Source organism: Pogoniulus pusillus, chromosome 36 (genome assembly GCF_015220805.1).
Source record: "Pogoniulus pusillus isolate bPogPus1 chromosome 36, bPogPus1.pri, whole genome shotgun sequence".
NCBI lineage: Eukaryota > Metazoa > Chordata > Aves > Piciformes > Lybiidae > Pogoniulus > Pogoniulus pusillus.
Window position 1 is genome coordinate 8,763,812 of NC_087299.1, and position 16,154 is coordinate 8,779,965.

Below are 16,154 nucleotides of genomic sequence, written 5' to 3' on the forward strand. Positions count from 1 at the left end.
GTCACTGCGTTCATCTGCCCCAGTGAGCCGTGCAGGGGTTAACGAATGACTGTTCATGCAGTCCTTTGAAGATGAAAAGTGCAGTGGAAGGGGCTCTGTTATTGTTACCGCGTATGCAAAGTCCTGTACCAAGCCCAACTGTATTGTCTTTGGCCACTGGATGTCACAGCTGCTCAACACACAATGCAGCTGAGATAAGAAAGGGAAAGTGCTTACCCAGCAGTGGGCAACAGCAGCCACATTTCCAGAGCCCTCATTTGTTTGTTAAGGGGCTGGGGGTTTATCCTATGTTTATGCACCGAGAACATTGATTCTCAGAGGCTGAGCAGCAGCCTTGCTTCCTCTGCCTGTAATTACACTGGGAGATCAGGAGCAAAATGAACATTTTTATGGGAGGAGGAGCAGATAAGTCTAAAATACCTAATAACACAGAGTCTGAGAAGGCAGATAGGCATTTGCCCGTGCTGATAAGCTGTTTTGTCATGGAATTATTCCTTCTTTATCCCACCACCACCTAGTTCATAGCCTAGAGCTCTGGTATGATGAAAAAGATTCTCCCAGGCCAGTGCACAACAGCAGACTCAGGCCACCTTCCTGAGTACCTCACACTAAATGCAGAGAGGAGGCTGACCTCCTCCTTCCTAAACCACACTAAATGCAGAGGGAAGATTTACCTCCCTCTTCCTAATCCTCCCTTCACACTGTTGTTAATTTCCTCCCCCTCCCCCAGATCTCAAGCAGAGATCCAGAACATTGAGTCACTTGCAGCAAAGTCTGTAGAGTAGCCCTGTATGGACATTACAAGAACTGTAATTACATTTCCTGGAAATGAAAAAGAAGAGGGATTGTTTGAGCATGTTCTCTTCTTTATATAGCATCACATTGTCCTTTTCACCACCTTGGGGAAATGGAGAGTGAAAGGCTGCTCCTGCCTGTGGTGCAGTGAGGTGTTAACCACCCCAGAAGTGATGTGAACATTAAAGAGGGAGAAGTATTTTAAGATGATCCAAGGGCTGTAGCTATAACTAAGAGTAATTGGCTGAAGCTGAGCAAAAGAAAATTTAGGTTGACAATGAACTGCAGGTACCTAACACTGAGATCTGTTAGACCATGAAATAGAATTCACAGAGGAAACCTCTCTGCTCTGAAATGGGCACATCCTGCTTTTAGCAGCGCTGGTGTAAACCTCTGGTGTCTCTCTCACTGCCTCAAAGCCCATTTCCCTCAGGAACCTTCAGTGGAAGCACCAAACCCAGCTGAATTTCTGTTGGTACAAGGTGGATTTAGCCAAGCACATCAAAATATCATAGAGGAGGAAGGAGGCCTGAAGGGGTCATGTGAGCTGGGGATATGAATTCCAGTGCCTCTCTACCTGTGATCTCTGTATGCAGTCGAGAGCCAGGGGGCAAAAAGGGGAAGAGGGAAAAAAAAAAGCATGGGCACAATTTCAAAGGAGCCAGGGCCAGATTTGGAAGGTGAAAACATGACAGGGACTGCTGAATCAAGGGGTCTCATGTTTCAGTCTGCACAGCTATTGCCAGCTTTACTCAGGAGTTTGGGTCTACCAGCACAAGCTGCTGCTTGACTTTCAAGGAAGTCGTGTGGGCTCCAAATGCTTCTCCTCATCCAGCACCACTTCAGCAGAGAGAGAGCTCTGTTGGAAGCTCAGGGCAGCCTGGCTGCAGGCATTTTGTCTGTCTGACATCTAACAGCCTGTTCCTGGGCAAATGTTTGCTGAACTTGGGAGTGATTCAGCTATTACTGCAACCTCTGATGAAATTCCTGCTGATTCAGAGGGAAAGGAGTTAACCCTTCCAAGTTGTGGGTCAAAGGAAGGCTGAGATGTTCAATGCAATGTCATGGTTTTCATGTGGCTACCAAGGCTCTGGATCTGAAAGGCTCAGATCAGCAAGGAGAGAGGGAATATCCTGGGAGAAGTAGGATTTAAAAGATGGCAAAGAGTCAGGGAAAAGTGAAGTGCATGGAAGCCAACAGTGTGGGATAAAAGGTTTGGTTCTTATATCAGCCAGGACAGGAGTGGGGAGGCTGAAGTCTAACGAGTGCCTTTGTGTGAAGCAGCCTGCCTTGGTGAAGAAATCATGGCCAAAATCTTCATGGCTGAGATACCCAACGTGAGATTTTCCCACTGGATCAATTTGGGTGCAGAGATGAGTCCTGTTAGACCTGCAGCCTGCTTCACCCCTGAAACACTTGATGCATGGAGTGCTGGGCACTGTATCCATGCTTCTCTCTAGCAATAGTACTGATGAGTAACACAGACAAGCCTCAAGCCAGCCAGGTTTAATATCATGCACACCAAAAATAGCTGTAGCTGCAAGAATCAATAAGCAGTGGTTGCTGTGTGCATTGCTTGACACAGGAGAAGGACTCCTTCCGTACTCTTTCAGCTTGTAGTTAGAAACTTAATAACCAAATGCATTCAGAGAAGTGAATTAAAATGATTATCCTGTCAGAACTCCAAAACCCACTGGTACTGAGTGCTCCTAGTCAATCCCTCTCCAGATTGCAGCCACTCGTAGTCTTTTTTTTTTTTTTGGGGGGGGGAGCTGACAGAGATGTGGGTTTTGGATGTGTTGAGCCCCCACAGCCCCTGCTGATGTCAGGTGAAAGGGCACCACTTCAGCACCTTGCAAAGGCTCTGGTACAAGGTAATTCACTGCCGTCTCCAGTTCCCTGGCACCAGGACACCCCCGAACAGGCTTTATTTCAAGTGCTTTGTGCAGCCTGGGCTAGCCAATCGATAAGGCTCAGGCAAGAGCCCCTGAACGCCAGCCATTTAAACGCTCCTGCTGTGCACAAAGGCAGGGGGACAGGAGGGATGCTTTAATGCAGGGGCCAGGTGGGGATTGATCTCTTCTGCCAGGGAACGAGTGACAGGACAGGAGGAAATGGCCTCAGGTTGCACCTGGAGTGGTTAGGTTTGGACATGAGGAGCAATTTCTTCCCCAAAAGGGAAGGCAGGTGGCAGAGTCTATCCCTGGAGGGATTACAAGGCTGTGAGGATGTGGTGCTGGACAGGCTTTAGTGGTGGCCTGGCAGTGCTGGGTTAATTGTTGGACTTGATGATCTTAAAGGTCTCTTCCAACCAACGTGGTTCTGTGATTTGCTGATCTCCTTGTTCTTGAGTCTTGTTCACACCCCCGTGTGCTGCCCTGTGGAATCCTGGAGTGTAACCAGGTATAAACCCCCAAAATTTCTCCCTCAGCTAATTTCAAAGCCTGTTTACCCAACTGGATACACAAGGATTATGAAGTGCATTGCAGGGCATGTTTGATTTGTTTAGTCCTTACACAGCTCAGTGCAACTGTCAGAATAAATGACTTCTTCAGGAGAGAGAGGGGAAAATACACACATGGTTAAACAACTCAATATTACAGAGGCTCCCAAAGATTAAATATGCACTGCAAAAACCAGCAAACCAGGAAAGGCCTTTTAATGGGAACGATTCGCTTGCAAAGAGGAAGAGTTTGAAGGGGGGAAAAAAATTAAGCCCTGCTTCTGTTCTTCAGCACAGCCTAATCCTAAAACCCTGAGCTGAGATGAAATTTGTTACTCACCTGTGGTTGAACTGCTCTCATTACCTTACTGCTGAAAATAAAGACTTCAAATGCTATTGCAAGTGGCAGGGACGCTGCAAACAGCAGCATTGAGGTCTCTCTGCTGTGAGCTCCCTTGCCAGATGTCTCATACTGCTGCCTGTCACCTCAGATCAACAGCAGCGTTGCACTGCACTTGATGGAAGCTGTGGCTCATAGCACCAGGTGAAGATTCCATTCCTAGGGAGGTTTCTGCTCCCCTTTTGTTATTAAACCGTGCACGGCTTTATGGGTTGGAAAGCAGAAGGAGCTGTGGGGGAGAGAAGGCTTTTCAAAGGGGATGAACATTTGCTTGGTAACAGGACACAAAAAGGCAGACAGAAGCTCCATGGCCTGTTCCCTGGTCTGCAGAGTGACTTTGCTGTTGCTGGACCCGGGGCAAGTGTCTGAAGATGCACAGAGCAGGCGCTGGAGTCCGCAGGAGCATTTAGAGATCCGACACAAGCTCCTTTTCCTTTGAATTCCTGGATGGTTTTTAAGAAGCCATCAGCCTTTCAGTACCTTCCATCTTCCAACAGTCCAAACAGTTGTTCAGAGCTCTGGATTTTCCAAAGGTTGCAAATCTCTCACATTCAAACCCAGATCGTCAGCGACTGGGGAAGGTGCTGGGAGCCAAACGCTTTGAAATCCTGGGCCTGTGGCTGTGGAGCACTTCTAAATCTGGCCTCAGAACTCTGCTTTTCAAAGGAGCTAAGTGGCTACAGTTTTGACTCCTAATGAGGTTGTGAAGGCTCAGCCCTTTCAAACTCCGGTCCCTTGGCTCCTTTGTGTAACAAGGACGCAGTTGGGCAGCTCAGGACTGTTGAGATCCGTGTCGGGTACCTTTGCTTGCAAAGCACTGTTTAGAGGCTATTTGCAGTGAAGCTTTCCGACCTGCTAATCAGGAATGAACGGGCAGGAAAAGCGAGCAGAATGTGCAGCAGCTGGGGCCAGATGGTGGCTCTGGAGCCATCAGCTTTGGCCATCGGGGGAAGCCTGTTCCTTTTGCGCTGGCAGCTTACTTCAGAGGATCGATAAAATGCCTTTAGTGCTTAAAGCTGACTGTCCAGATAAAATATCTCCGTGGCATTGTTTGCTGTTATTGCTTTGGATGTGTGAGGAGAAGGGCAGGGTGGGTGCTGGAAAGGGCAGACCTGGAGTAAATTGGTCTTTACTCTTCCTGAAGAGCTTTAAAGACACAGTCCCCACCTTGCTTCTGACCGCAGGTCCAGCGAGGGACATGTGGATCCCAGCTGCCTTGTTCTGCCTGCTGCTGGTGCAGCTGAGCTGCTCCCACCTAGTGCACTGGACATACAAAGGTAATGAAAAACGAGGCTGTTTGGGGACTGCTCCAGATTGCTAAAGACACTTCCATCCTTTTTGTGCTGCAGAAGCAACCCTCAGCTTGACTCTCTTTCCATTAGTGAAAGATCTCCCCAGAGCAGCTAATTTATTCCACTTTATTGATGCCTGTGTGTCTTGAAAGTGATTCTCCTCAATGCCACCTCTTTTTACTCCTTTGTGTGGTTAGGACACATTGTCGGAGTTGGCAGACCAATGAGGTTCAAACAATGGGGGAAATCTTTACAGTGTGGTACAATAAAAGCTGCCCTTTGGATGATCCTGGAAGGAAAAGCTTTAAATACTGCCTACTTGTTATTTTATTGCCATGTGCCATGCAGTACAGATGACTGAGAAGTGCTTATTTATCTGAGACACCCCAGACCACTCCTATCCCCAAAACCATCCAAAAGCTTCCAAACCCATTTCATTCCCATTTTCTCTTTATTAGCACTCTCCCTAGCTGAAATTAGCAAATTTGCTGCCAGCTCCTTCTCCTGAATAGAAGCTTCCCACCTATTGCCCTGCTCCTATTCACTCTCACAATGGTTGAGAGCCTGATTCCACTCCTCTGGCAGTTTAGACCCATTTCTAGCTTAACACTGCTTCTCTTCTGGGGCAGGTTCAGCCTCCAGCCATCACTAAGCTATTACTGCAATGCAGGTCTCTTATTTTGCTGCACAGTTGTCCTGCAGACAGAATAATGTGTATTTTCACTCTAGGGAGTGCAGAGCAACCTTTTATTGCTGCAGCTCCTGCAGTCACAACAGCTAGATTGACATGTCCTGCTGCCAGATGAGGGGAGTATTCTGACTCCCGAGCTAACAGCAGCTTGCTTCTCCTCCACACAGAAGGAGAGCTGGATGAAGAGCACTGGGGAAAGCATTTTGCAGACTGTGCCGGCAAGAGCCAATCCCCAGTTGATATCCAGAGGAAAAAAGTGAGGTACAACCCCCAGCTGCTGCAGCTGGAGCTGAGTGGTTATGATGGACCTCTGCAGGGGGATTTCACAATGACCAACAATGGTCACTCTGGTAAGACTGGGAGCATTCTTCTTACTGCCTGCCTAAAAAGAGGAACTGGGTAAGAAGTCCTCGAGAACAAATGAGCAGCCTGAAACAAAAATCAGGGCACAGAGAGCAAGAGGTTCCCCTGCTCCTGCAGCAGCTCTGGCTGTCAGAAAGAGCAGCTCTAAGGCACAAGGCAGCAAGTGCTGCCTGGCCCCTGCAACCCCCATTCTGCCCCCTGTGCCGTGGCGTTGCACACGCGTGGAGCACTGCAATGCAGAGCCCGTGGCAGTGGGTGACAGCAGCAGCCGGCAGGGCAGGGAACAGAAAGGCAGGAGCAAAGGCTTTACAGATGTGAAATGCAGATGCCTTTAAGGGGGGGGGTCTGTTCTGAAAACCCTTTTGCCCACGCCAGCATCCTGCACGGATGAGCTCAGCTTTCTGTGCATCCCACTGGGCTGAGCCCCGCAGCCGTTCAGTGGGACAAAGAACACAGCTTGCTGCTGGGACAGCTGATGGAAGAGAGCCCTGAGCCTGACAGCTTTCCACTTGCTCCGGTGTATCCTCTGGAGGTTTCATCTGGGCAGCGTGTTTGGGGTACAAAGGAGGCTCTGTGAGTTCAGCTCTGTATTTTCCCTGCACAAGCAGGATATAGGAAGACCTCTGGTGTGCTGGTCCCAGCACTGCCATGGTTAGAATGTCACCATGGCACCTTTGTGGCCAGCAAGTGGCACCGGGTTGAACTGTGGTGGAATGATCCAGCTTTGCCACAGCAGTAGGCGTTTTTTTTCTTCCCTGGCTGAGCAGATGTCCTGGGAAGGTGTCAAGCTTGTGCCAGTGCAGGAAGAGATTATGGCTTTTAGCTGACTCTCAGACAATGCCCCTTTTGGGGAGCTTGCCTTCCTTTGCTTTGCCATCTCACTTCATTCTGCTCTCTTAGTTTTATTGTTTGTACATCAGAGCTCTCCAGAAATACGTGTATAAACCAGAGAAACAAAAGGCAGTTATGTTTCTGCAAGATATTTTCTTGCTTAGACGTTAAAAAGGGACAAAAGGCAGCTGGAACATTATGGACAGGCTCTTCCTTTCAGTCTACTGCAGGACTAGAGCAGCAAGTGGCATTTGGTGCACACTGGCTCCTCCCTGCCCTCAGAAAATGCTGCTTTTGCCCTGTGCAGTGAGAAGAACTGGAAGTGATAGGTGCAGAGAGCCAGAGTTCAGCAGCAAGTTTGCACCTGAGGTTCAGTTAGGAGGAGGTCACACAAAGTACAGCACAGGAGAAGCCCTCCCTTGCTCTTGGTGTCTCAAGCCTGAGGAAGGGAAGCCAAAGCACAGCATGGGTTAAACACTTTGCCTTTGGCCACACAGTCTCAGGGCAAGGCTTATAAATTAGGAGGTCCTGGATTCCCCTGCTGCAGTCTGTCTAAATAATTCATCAGTTGGTACTGTTGGGATAATGCTTCTGGACTACAGATGAGCAGGGAGAGCACTTTCTAACAGCTGCAGTGGGGAGTGGAATGAGCATTCTGGGGAAGGCGTTTGGAACATAAAGCTGATAGCTCTTTAATCCCACAGTCCTTTCTTCCTCTGGAGCAGAGAGAAGTGGGGTGTGAGAGCAGAGGAGTGAAGTGAGGAGACATGCTGCCTTCAGAGAAAGGCTGCTGTGTTGGGATTTCTCAACCCCCCCAACTCCTGCCTGTCACCCACGCAAAGTCAGCGTCCAGCTGGAAGCTCTGGTTGGCAGCACCACCCAGTGCCTACCGCTGGATTCCTGCAGGTTCAGCTCTCAGACCTGCCTGCACTGTGTGTATTTTCCTGCTCTTTTGTTAACACCAAAGCAGTGCTTTCTTTCCTGGTGCAGGGCGGTTTAGTGAAGCACAAAGGCAGATGCCTGTCTTTATTCACAGCCCCTGTGAAGTTAAGCTAGGCTTTTCTACTGGCTTCAGTGAGATGGGACAGGGGAGCAAGGAGGACAGTCCACTGGGCCCCATCAGAAAACACTCAGCAGATCTGAGAGGTTCAGGAGATGGATTTTTATGGCTGCAGCAAGAGCAGTGTCGGCAGCAGGGCAAGGGAAGTGATCCTTACCCTCTCCTCTGCACTGGTGAGACCTCACCTGGAGTACCGCATCCAGTTCTGGAGCCCTTGGCACAAGAGGGATGTGGAGGTGCTGGAAGGTGTCCAGAGAAGGGCCACGAGGATGAGCAGAGGGCTGGAGCTGCTCTGCTGGGAGGAGAGACTGAGGGAGTTGGGATTGTGCAGTCTAGAGAAAAGAAGGCTCTGAGGTGACCTTATTGTGGCCTTCCAGTACCTTAAGGGGGCTAGAAGAAAGCTGAGGAGGGACTTTTTAGGCTGTCAGGTAGGGATAGGACTGGGGGGAATGGAACAAAGCTGGAAGTGGGGAGATTCAGACTGGGTGTTAGGAAGAAGTTGCTCAGCATGAGGGTGCTGAGAGCCTGGAATGGGTTGCCTGGGGAGGTGGTGGAAGCCTCATGCCTGGAGATGTTTAAGGCCAGGCTGGATGAGGCTTTGCACAGCCTGATCTAGTGTGAGGTGTCCCTGCTCATGGCAGGGAGGTTGGAACTGGCTGATCCTGTGGTCCCTTCCAAGCCTGACTGATTCTCTGACACTATGATTATCAGCAGGACTCTCCTTTTAGGCTGTCAGGAGCTGATGACCAAGTGTCTCACCTCAGAAACCAGCTGCATTTTCCTCTGTAGCTGTACAATTACCAGGCTAAATCCCACCTGAAAAAGCTTATTTGCAGCAGGGCAGTGTCTGTGCACAGCCAGGCTCACACAGATAACCTCAGCTTAATGAAGCCTTTTGTATTTAGCATTTGGACTGCTTTAGTGAACGAGATTGGTCCTCGAGCAGGTAGCAGGGACAGGCCTGGCTCTGGGAGATTTAAATGTGATGCTGCAGGATGTAACGTTCTCCACAGCACCTCTGTCTTAGAACCAGGACACCAAGTGCGGGCTCATTGACTGAGCCTCCCGGGAGGCCAGAGGTGAGAAAATGGGCTGGCTGTGCTGGGGGCTGCAGCAGCCAGGAGGCCAGAGTGCAGAGCAGAGATGCTAGGGAAAGGCACAGCTGCACTCAGACTCACACTGTGTAATCCCTGCAGGTTTCCCACTGCCTGGCAAGAGCAGAGCTAAGCAAGGGAAAAGCACTCCCAGCCGAGAGCAGTCTTGCTGCCTGCACACACTTCGGGCAGGTGAAAAGCAGGAACAAACCAGGCTGCTGTCTGCCTTCCTGCTTTCAGCAAACTATTTGCATGAAATGTCTTAGAGGAGGCTTAAGCTTCCCCCAAGCTCAGAACACAATTCTCTGGCTGGGTTCTGCAGCCAGCAGAAACCACAGCGAGGTACTTGAGATAAATCATCCTAATTTTGAAAGGCAGTCAGCAGGGAGCTCAGTGAAAAGCAAGGTAGATGGGCTGCTTTCCCCTGCTCTAGCCTCTCTGAGGTAGCAGGAGGAAACATGTTTTCATCTTGCCTGCCTGTTAACAATTCCAGAACAACAGAAACTTCTCTCAAGCCCAAAGTGTGGCTAATGACTCGGACCCCGCGCTGCATCCTGCAAGCATGGCTGCTCATTTTCACAGCCTGCTCTGGGCTTTCTGTAGGATGAGGCAAGCCTCCAGTTGCAGCCCCAGGTTTGGCATATTTATGGACACAGAGTGTGACTTGTGGCCGCACAGCAGCAGGAAGATGAACGTTTGGCCCTCTCCCTGTGAATGCTCCTTGGCGAGGAGAGCCAAAGAGATTTGTCTCTCTGAACCCTCCAAGCATGAGCACAGCCCTTGCAAACTCACAGGGCTCTGGCCCAGGCTGCCTGGGCCCGGGAGATGCAGAGTCCAGGACCCTGGAAATGATGATGGCAGGTTAGATGAGGCCAGTCACTTTGTTGGTTTCTGTCCTCCCTCCCCTGACAAATCTCTGCAGAGCCTTGCAAGATGTGATGTACTGTGCAAGAGATTAGCTTTAAAGCACTTTTATTACTGCCTGAGGGAAAACCCAGAGCTGCTCAGACAGAAAACAATTGTGCTGACACAGCTGGTGCCCAGTCATCCCTGTGCCTGCTGTGCTCTGCTGCTGCACAAGCCTGGGCTCAGGAAGGGTTTGGAGCACACCTAGCTTTGAGTTCAGCGGTTTTCCCTGCCTGCTGGAGTCGGTTCCCTGAACGCCACTGTACCAGCTTATGCCAGAGAGGTGGCAGAAGTCTCATCTCTGGAAACACTTCAGGTCAGCTTGGACAGGGCTCTGAGCAACCTGATCCAGCCAAAGATGTCCCTGCTGACTGCAGGGGGCTTGCACTGGATGACCTTTGAAGGTCCCTTCCAATGCAGACCAGTCTGACTCAGTGGCTGCGGAGAAGGTGCTCCTGGGGGAAAGCACAGCTCTGGGAAGAGTCCTGCCTGCACCCATCTCTCTCTCCTGCCCTGTGTTTCAGTTCAGATTGATCTGCCACCCACCATGCACATCTCCAGAGGACTCCCAGGCCTCTACACAGCTGTACAGATGCATCTGCACTGGGGTGGCCTGGACCTGGAGACCAGTGGCTCTGAACACACCATAGATGGGATGAGATACTTCGCAGAGGTACTTGTGAGCAGGGCTGGAGGGAGGCTGCAGGGCTGGGCTGGCAGCAGGGAAAGGGGAAGCTGCAACCCACAAAGCCTGCAGGGAGCAATGCAGAGGCAAAGGGGAGAAATGGAGCTCCCATAGGTGCAGGTGGTTGGTGCAGTGCAAGGCCTGAACGTGATGGTGCTGGCACAGAAGACTAAGACTAATATCCTTCAAAGGCAGAATTGTTCCTCCACATTCATCACAATCTCATTAAATTAAAGGTCTGTTTGGCTGTGCTGTGAGGCACAAGCAGCAGGAGGTGGGATGGTGACCCTCCTCAGTCTGCTTCTGGTCCTTTAAAGCACCGAGGAAACCATTTATCACTTCTTCCTAAACGACCCTGTCTCTTTTCTGACAGCTGCACATTGTCCATTACAACTCTGCTGACTACTTGAGCTTCGAAGAAGCCAAAGACAAACCAAACGGCCTGGCTGTCCTTGCCTTCCTCTATGTGGTAGGTTGGATGCCCACATCCAGCAAGGCCACTCTCTGGCCACTGCTTGTGCTGTAATCACAGTCTGAGCAGCTCCAGACACAGGCAGCCTGAACTAGGTTTGCACACACACCCAAGGGGATGATATCTGCCACCAGCCTAAGGAAGCTGGGCCATAGCAGGGATGTCCTTCTCTTATGTCACCTGAGGCTCACACAACACAGCTTGGGAACCCCAGAAGAGGTCCAGGTGGATTGTCAGGTGTGGCAGCTGCTGGTGCTCCCTGCTCAAAGCTTTGCAAATAGGATCACCTGATTTTGTGTGGGTTTAGAAGTGGTGAAAAAAAGATCCTCTTGGTTCACTATTCTACCCAAGTTCTGCCTGTGCATACCTTGTCATAGCTAGGGCTGTCCAGGCCCACCAAGAGATCTGAGATAGCATTTGGGTTATTTTGTCTCCCAATTCATCAGTTAGTCCCCCAGGCTGGCTGGCAGCACAGAAGGAACAGGCAGATCACTAACAAGTTTCTGTGCTCTGTTTAGGATGGACACTTTGAGAATACCTACTACAGCGAATTCATTTCCAAACTGGCACAAATCAGGTTTGCAGGTAAGACCTAGGAGTCTTTCTCCATCCTTGATATTCTCACAGCCTGTTGGTATGTGCTGGGCCTGGGCACAGATACTTTGCAGCTGCCTTGTTTGCAGTCCCATGGCCACGCACCCTCAGCCATGCACAAGAGCCTGTCCCTGCCGCACCTCTCTGACAGCAGCCCCCACAGCAGGCTGGCTCAAGGCGTCCAGAAATGTGGTCGTGGTAGGTTGGTGCAACACACTGCAGCTCCATCAGACAACAACACTCACTTCCCTCTGTCTCCACAGAGCTCTTGAGGTTGGAAGAGACCTTTGAGCTCACCAAGTCCAACCGCTGGCCTGGAGCTCCGAATCCCACCACTGCTGCTAAGCCTCTGCCACTAAACCACATCCCTCAGTGCCGCCTCCACATATCTTTTAAGTCCTTCCAGGGATGGTGACTCCACCACCTCTCTGGTCAGCCTGTTCCAATGCTTGATAACCCTTTCTGTGAAGAAACTTTTCCTGATATCCAATCCAAATCTTCCTTGGCACAACCTGAGGCCACTTCCTCCTGTCCTGTCACTTGCTGCATGTGAGAAGAGAACGACCCCTGCCTCACTCCTACCTCCTTTGGGGTAGTTGTAGAGGGCAATGAGTTCTTGATCCAGTTGCCAGAGGTCTACCATAGCAGTGCTCTGGGCAAAGTGATTTGCCAGCCTGACCCCACTCCCATCTCCGTTAACATTGCCTCTGTGTTTCCTTTGGAGGTCAGTCAACAAAGCTCAGCTCTCTGGATGTCCAAGCCATGCTGCCAGAAAACCTCTCCCACTTCTACAGGTACCAGGGCTCACTAACAACCCCACCTTGCTCTGAGAGTGTGATCTGGACCATCTTTCATTCTCCAGTTGTCCTGTCACACACACAGGTGAGTGGCAGCTGTTCACCAGGCAGGGCAGTGTCTCTCCTCCACACTTCACCTTCTCTGTCCTCCAGGAACAGCCTGGCAGAGCAGTATTGCTCACAGAGGGCTTTTGGGATAGGCTCCTAACCAGCTGGAGCTGCAGGTGGCTGTGAAGGCACATCACAAGAAGGGACAGGTTCTCTATAGCAGCTGTTCACCTGAGACCTAGCAAAGCTCTCTGCTCGCTTATGCTCAGCCATACTGAAGTGCTATAAAGAGGCCAGTCAGGTCAGGGTCACCAAGGCAAAAAGTACTGCAAGAAAGTGCAGACCCCCTCCCCAAAACAACCCAACCCCCCCCCATGAAAGAGCCATTCATAACCTGAGAGCAATTGGCACATTTTTAGAGGAGCATTTGGGGTTTTCTCTTGTCTACACTTACCCTGTGCAGCTATAGCCTGGATCGCTTCAGGCCTGCTGTGAGCTTTGGCTGTGTGACAGGGGAGGCTTTGTCTGGGCTCCAGAAGCATTACAGAGGACCTTGTTGAGCACACAAGAGCACTGGGCACTTACCCCACTTGTCCCAGCAGCTGAACACCACCGCTTGGCAGCATCTCCTTCGCTTCCCTGTCTGCCTTAGCAGGACAAAGACTTCAGCAGGGGAAAAAGTAGCACCAGTTAAATAAGCTTACTGTTGAGTTTGCTGAGTGATTCATCCTCCTTAAGGAAAAATAAACATCAGAAACTCCTTTTTTTCCTCCTGGGAGAGCAAGATGACGTGGAGAGGGCAGTAGTGGAGGCCCACGGGGTGTTGCCCTTTGGGAAAGAACTGCTCTTTTTGGCAGGGGAAAGGCCAACAGGCACTCATGAGAGAGCAGCATGCTACACCAGAGGAGCAAAATCTCCATCCATCCATGCATCCCATCAGGCAGGTGTTGAAAAACCTCCTGCAGGCAAGATGTCTTTCTCCTGAGTCAGCTGGCAGAAGCCCTCACCTTCTCCTCCTTTCCCTTGCTGATGCTCGACAAGAGACCCTGCGGGGTTCTCCCTAGCAGACTGCTGCAGGACCTGCACTGAACTGCTGGGCAGAGCTGCTGCTGCCATTGCCCCCCTTAACCAGCCTGCCTTGCTCCCAGATCAGCCTGCTGGAGACCACCTTGCTGGACTGGCAGAACAGGACACTGCGCAACGACTACCGGCGTGCCCAGCCCCTCAACGGCAGGGTGGTGGAGTCCTCCTTCAGACCCACCCAAGGTAAAGGAGGCAGCAGGCAGCTCTCAGGCTTTCCCCAGGGCAAGGCAGGAAACCCACTTAGGAGCAGTTAACTTCTAAATGGCTTAGGCTGGGTTTGCTGGAGATTACCTTTCCCTGTGTCCCTGCACAGCAGGCAGAGATGGCCTCTGCCCCCTGCCAGCACATCTTGCTTCCAACAGTGCAGTGGTGGCTGCAGCTTGGTGGCAGCCCTTGGGTTTGCCTGCAAAGGCATCACACATCTCCCAGGGCAAGTGGTGCTCCATGGCAGGACACAATACTGGGTTCAGGTGGGGCTGCATCACAGACTGTCAGGGGCTGGAAAGGACCCAGTCCAAGCCCCCAGCAGAGCAGGATCCCCCGGAGAAGGTCACACAGGAATGTGTCCAGGCAGGTTTTGAATGTCCCCAGAGAGGGAGACTCCCCAAGCCCCTGGGCAGCCTGTTCCAGGGTCCTGTCACCCTCACACTGAAAACATTCCTCCTCACGCTTCCATGGGACTTCCTATGCCTCAGCTTCCACCCATTGCCCCTTGTCCTGGCACTGGGCATCACCAGGCAGAGCCTGGCTCCAGCCTCTTGGCACTTACCCTTTACATATTTATAAACACTGATGAGGTCACCCCTCAGGCTCCTCTTCTGCGAGCTAAAGAGCATATGGCTGAAGTACAGCAGCCTGTATAGCAACAGCTCTGGCATGGCTGAGTAGCCAAGCACCACACAGAGGCTCACCTCACACTGCATTTTAAACCAGAAGTTTTCCCCAAACCTTCGACAAGCAGAGAGCAGAGAATCCAGCACGGGCAGGCCCTGGCTCTCTGTCAGTTCAGCTGTCTGGTTGCTCTAGAACAATGCCACCCTGAAGAACTCAGCCTCAGATTGGAACAAATCCAGGTGCAGCTCCAAGACATGAAGAGAGAGCTGCTGAATGGAGGGAACCACCCAGGTAAGAGAGCAGCTACTCCTGAGCCCAGTTTACCATGAGAGGATGTTGCCCTTGCCCTGTTGTCCTCAATAGCCTAAATCATCAACAGCTTTGGTACTGGGGTGTGCTGGATCTTGTCCCATATCTAGGCCTGCTGGTGAAAATTCTCCAGCTACAGCATCACTACAGCTAAGCTCTAAGCTAGCTACTCTCAAGCTTTCTGCTGCAATCTGTAAGCACTTTATAATAAACAGTGGGAGATTGCAGCTCATGGTTCCCCTAGGAGAGATAATCATCATCTCTGCTTTACATAAGCTGAGGAAAGAGGAAGAAAGTAGGGAAAAAGAATTCCTTTCCCAAGAAACTGGGTAAGGGAAGCCAAGATTTTCATCTTTTCAGGCCCCTTCCCTGTTGGTACAAGGCACACCAGGAGCTGTGGCTCCAGGCAGCCAACACTGCCAGATCCTGCGGGTGCATTCTTTAGGAGCTGGACTGATGTAACAGCACAGCAGGAAATCTAACAGCTGGCTTTTTGGTTATTGCAGGTCTTAAATCCAGCACTTTTCCAGCTTTCTACTTCCCTGTGGAAAACATAGAGAGTTCTGTGACTGTTCATCCTCTCCAGGATATGTCTCTTCAAGCCTTCACCTTATGTTTCTGGACCAAAGCCCAGCACGATGGCACTCAGACTGTTCTATCCTACTCCACACAGGAGAGGGATAATGAGCTGGTGCTGACCCTGGGCTCAGATGTGGGATTGTGGATAGGAGGCCATTTCATCAGCTTCCCCCTCCACCACAAGGCACAAGGCTGGCTGCACTACTGCGTGGCATGGGCCTCCCAGTCTGGGATGGTGAATTTATGGCTCAACGGAGCAGCTGGTAAAGAAAAGAGTATCCAGAAGGGGTACATGAGCCAGGCTGGAGGGACACTTGTCCTTGGGAAAGACAGAGACATTCTTCTTGGGACATTCTCCAATGGCTTTGCAGGGTGGATGGCTCATGTGAACCTGTGGAGCCAAGTTCTCAGCGCTGCAGATGTCCGGGCACTCGCGCTCTGCAGAGCAGGGCAGCTGAAGGGAGACATCATAGCATGGGGAGAAACCTCTATGACCCTCTTGGGGGGAGTGGTTCTGGAGTCTGACACCAGCTGCCAGTGACCTCAGGGGGCTGGGTTTGGATTGGTTTGGGTTGTGTTTGTTTGCCTGGGGGCTTTGTTTGTCTTTGGGTTTGATTTTGTTGGTTTCTTTGAATTTGGTTTTGGAAAGCAACAGCTTTGCTTTTGAAAGCAGCAGCAGAACCCAAACTGCTTGTTGGGGGAAAACTTAGCCTCTATTTGCCTGTTTCTCTTGTCGAGGCTCCTTACTCACCTCCTAGTGCTCCAGACCATTTTCCCAAGAGAACAAAGCCCCCATCAGTGAGAAAGAGGCAAAGAGCAGAACTTGGCACTGTCACTGCCAGGAGCCTGACTTAAGTCCCCATAGGTAGAGCTTCCTC

The 16,154-nt window shown here is 51.0% G+C and overlaps 1 protein-coding gene across 1 annotated transcript in view; it reads left to right on the top strand.

Annotated features, from left to right (window-relative positions):
* CA6 (carbonic anhydrase 6) overlaps window positions 1–15,817 on the top strand; it is a 23,771-nt gene extending 7,954 nt beyond the window's left edge. The window contains exons 5-13 of the mRNA XM_064171764.1: window positions 4,823–4,915; window positions 5,789–5,971; window positions 10,400–10,548; window positions 10,934–11,029; window positions 11,551–11,617; window positions 12,351–12,508; window positions 13,620–13,737; window positions 14,581–14,679; window positions 15,204–15,817. Coding sequence (XP_064027834.1) covers window positions 4,823–4,915; window positions 5,789–5,971; window positions 10,400–10,548; window positions 10,934–11,029; window positions 11,551–11,617; window positions 12,351–12,508; window positions 13,620–13,737; window positions 14,581–14,679; window positions 15,204–15,817 — 1,577 coding nt within the window. The remainder of the gene's footprint in view (window positions 1–4,822; window positions 4,916–5,788; window positions 5,972–10,399; window positions 10,549–10,933; window positions 11,030–11,550; window positions 11,618–12,350; window positions 12,509–13,619; window positions 13,738–14,580; window positions 14,680–15,203) is intronic.
* The last annotated feature ends 337 nt before the right edge of the window (window positions 15,818–16,154 follow it).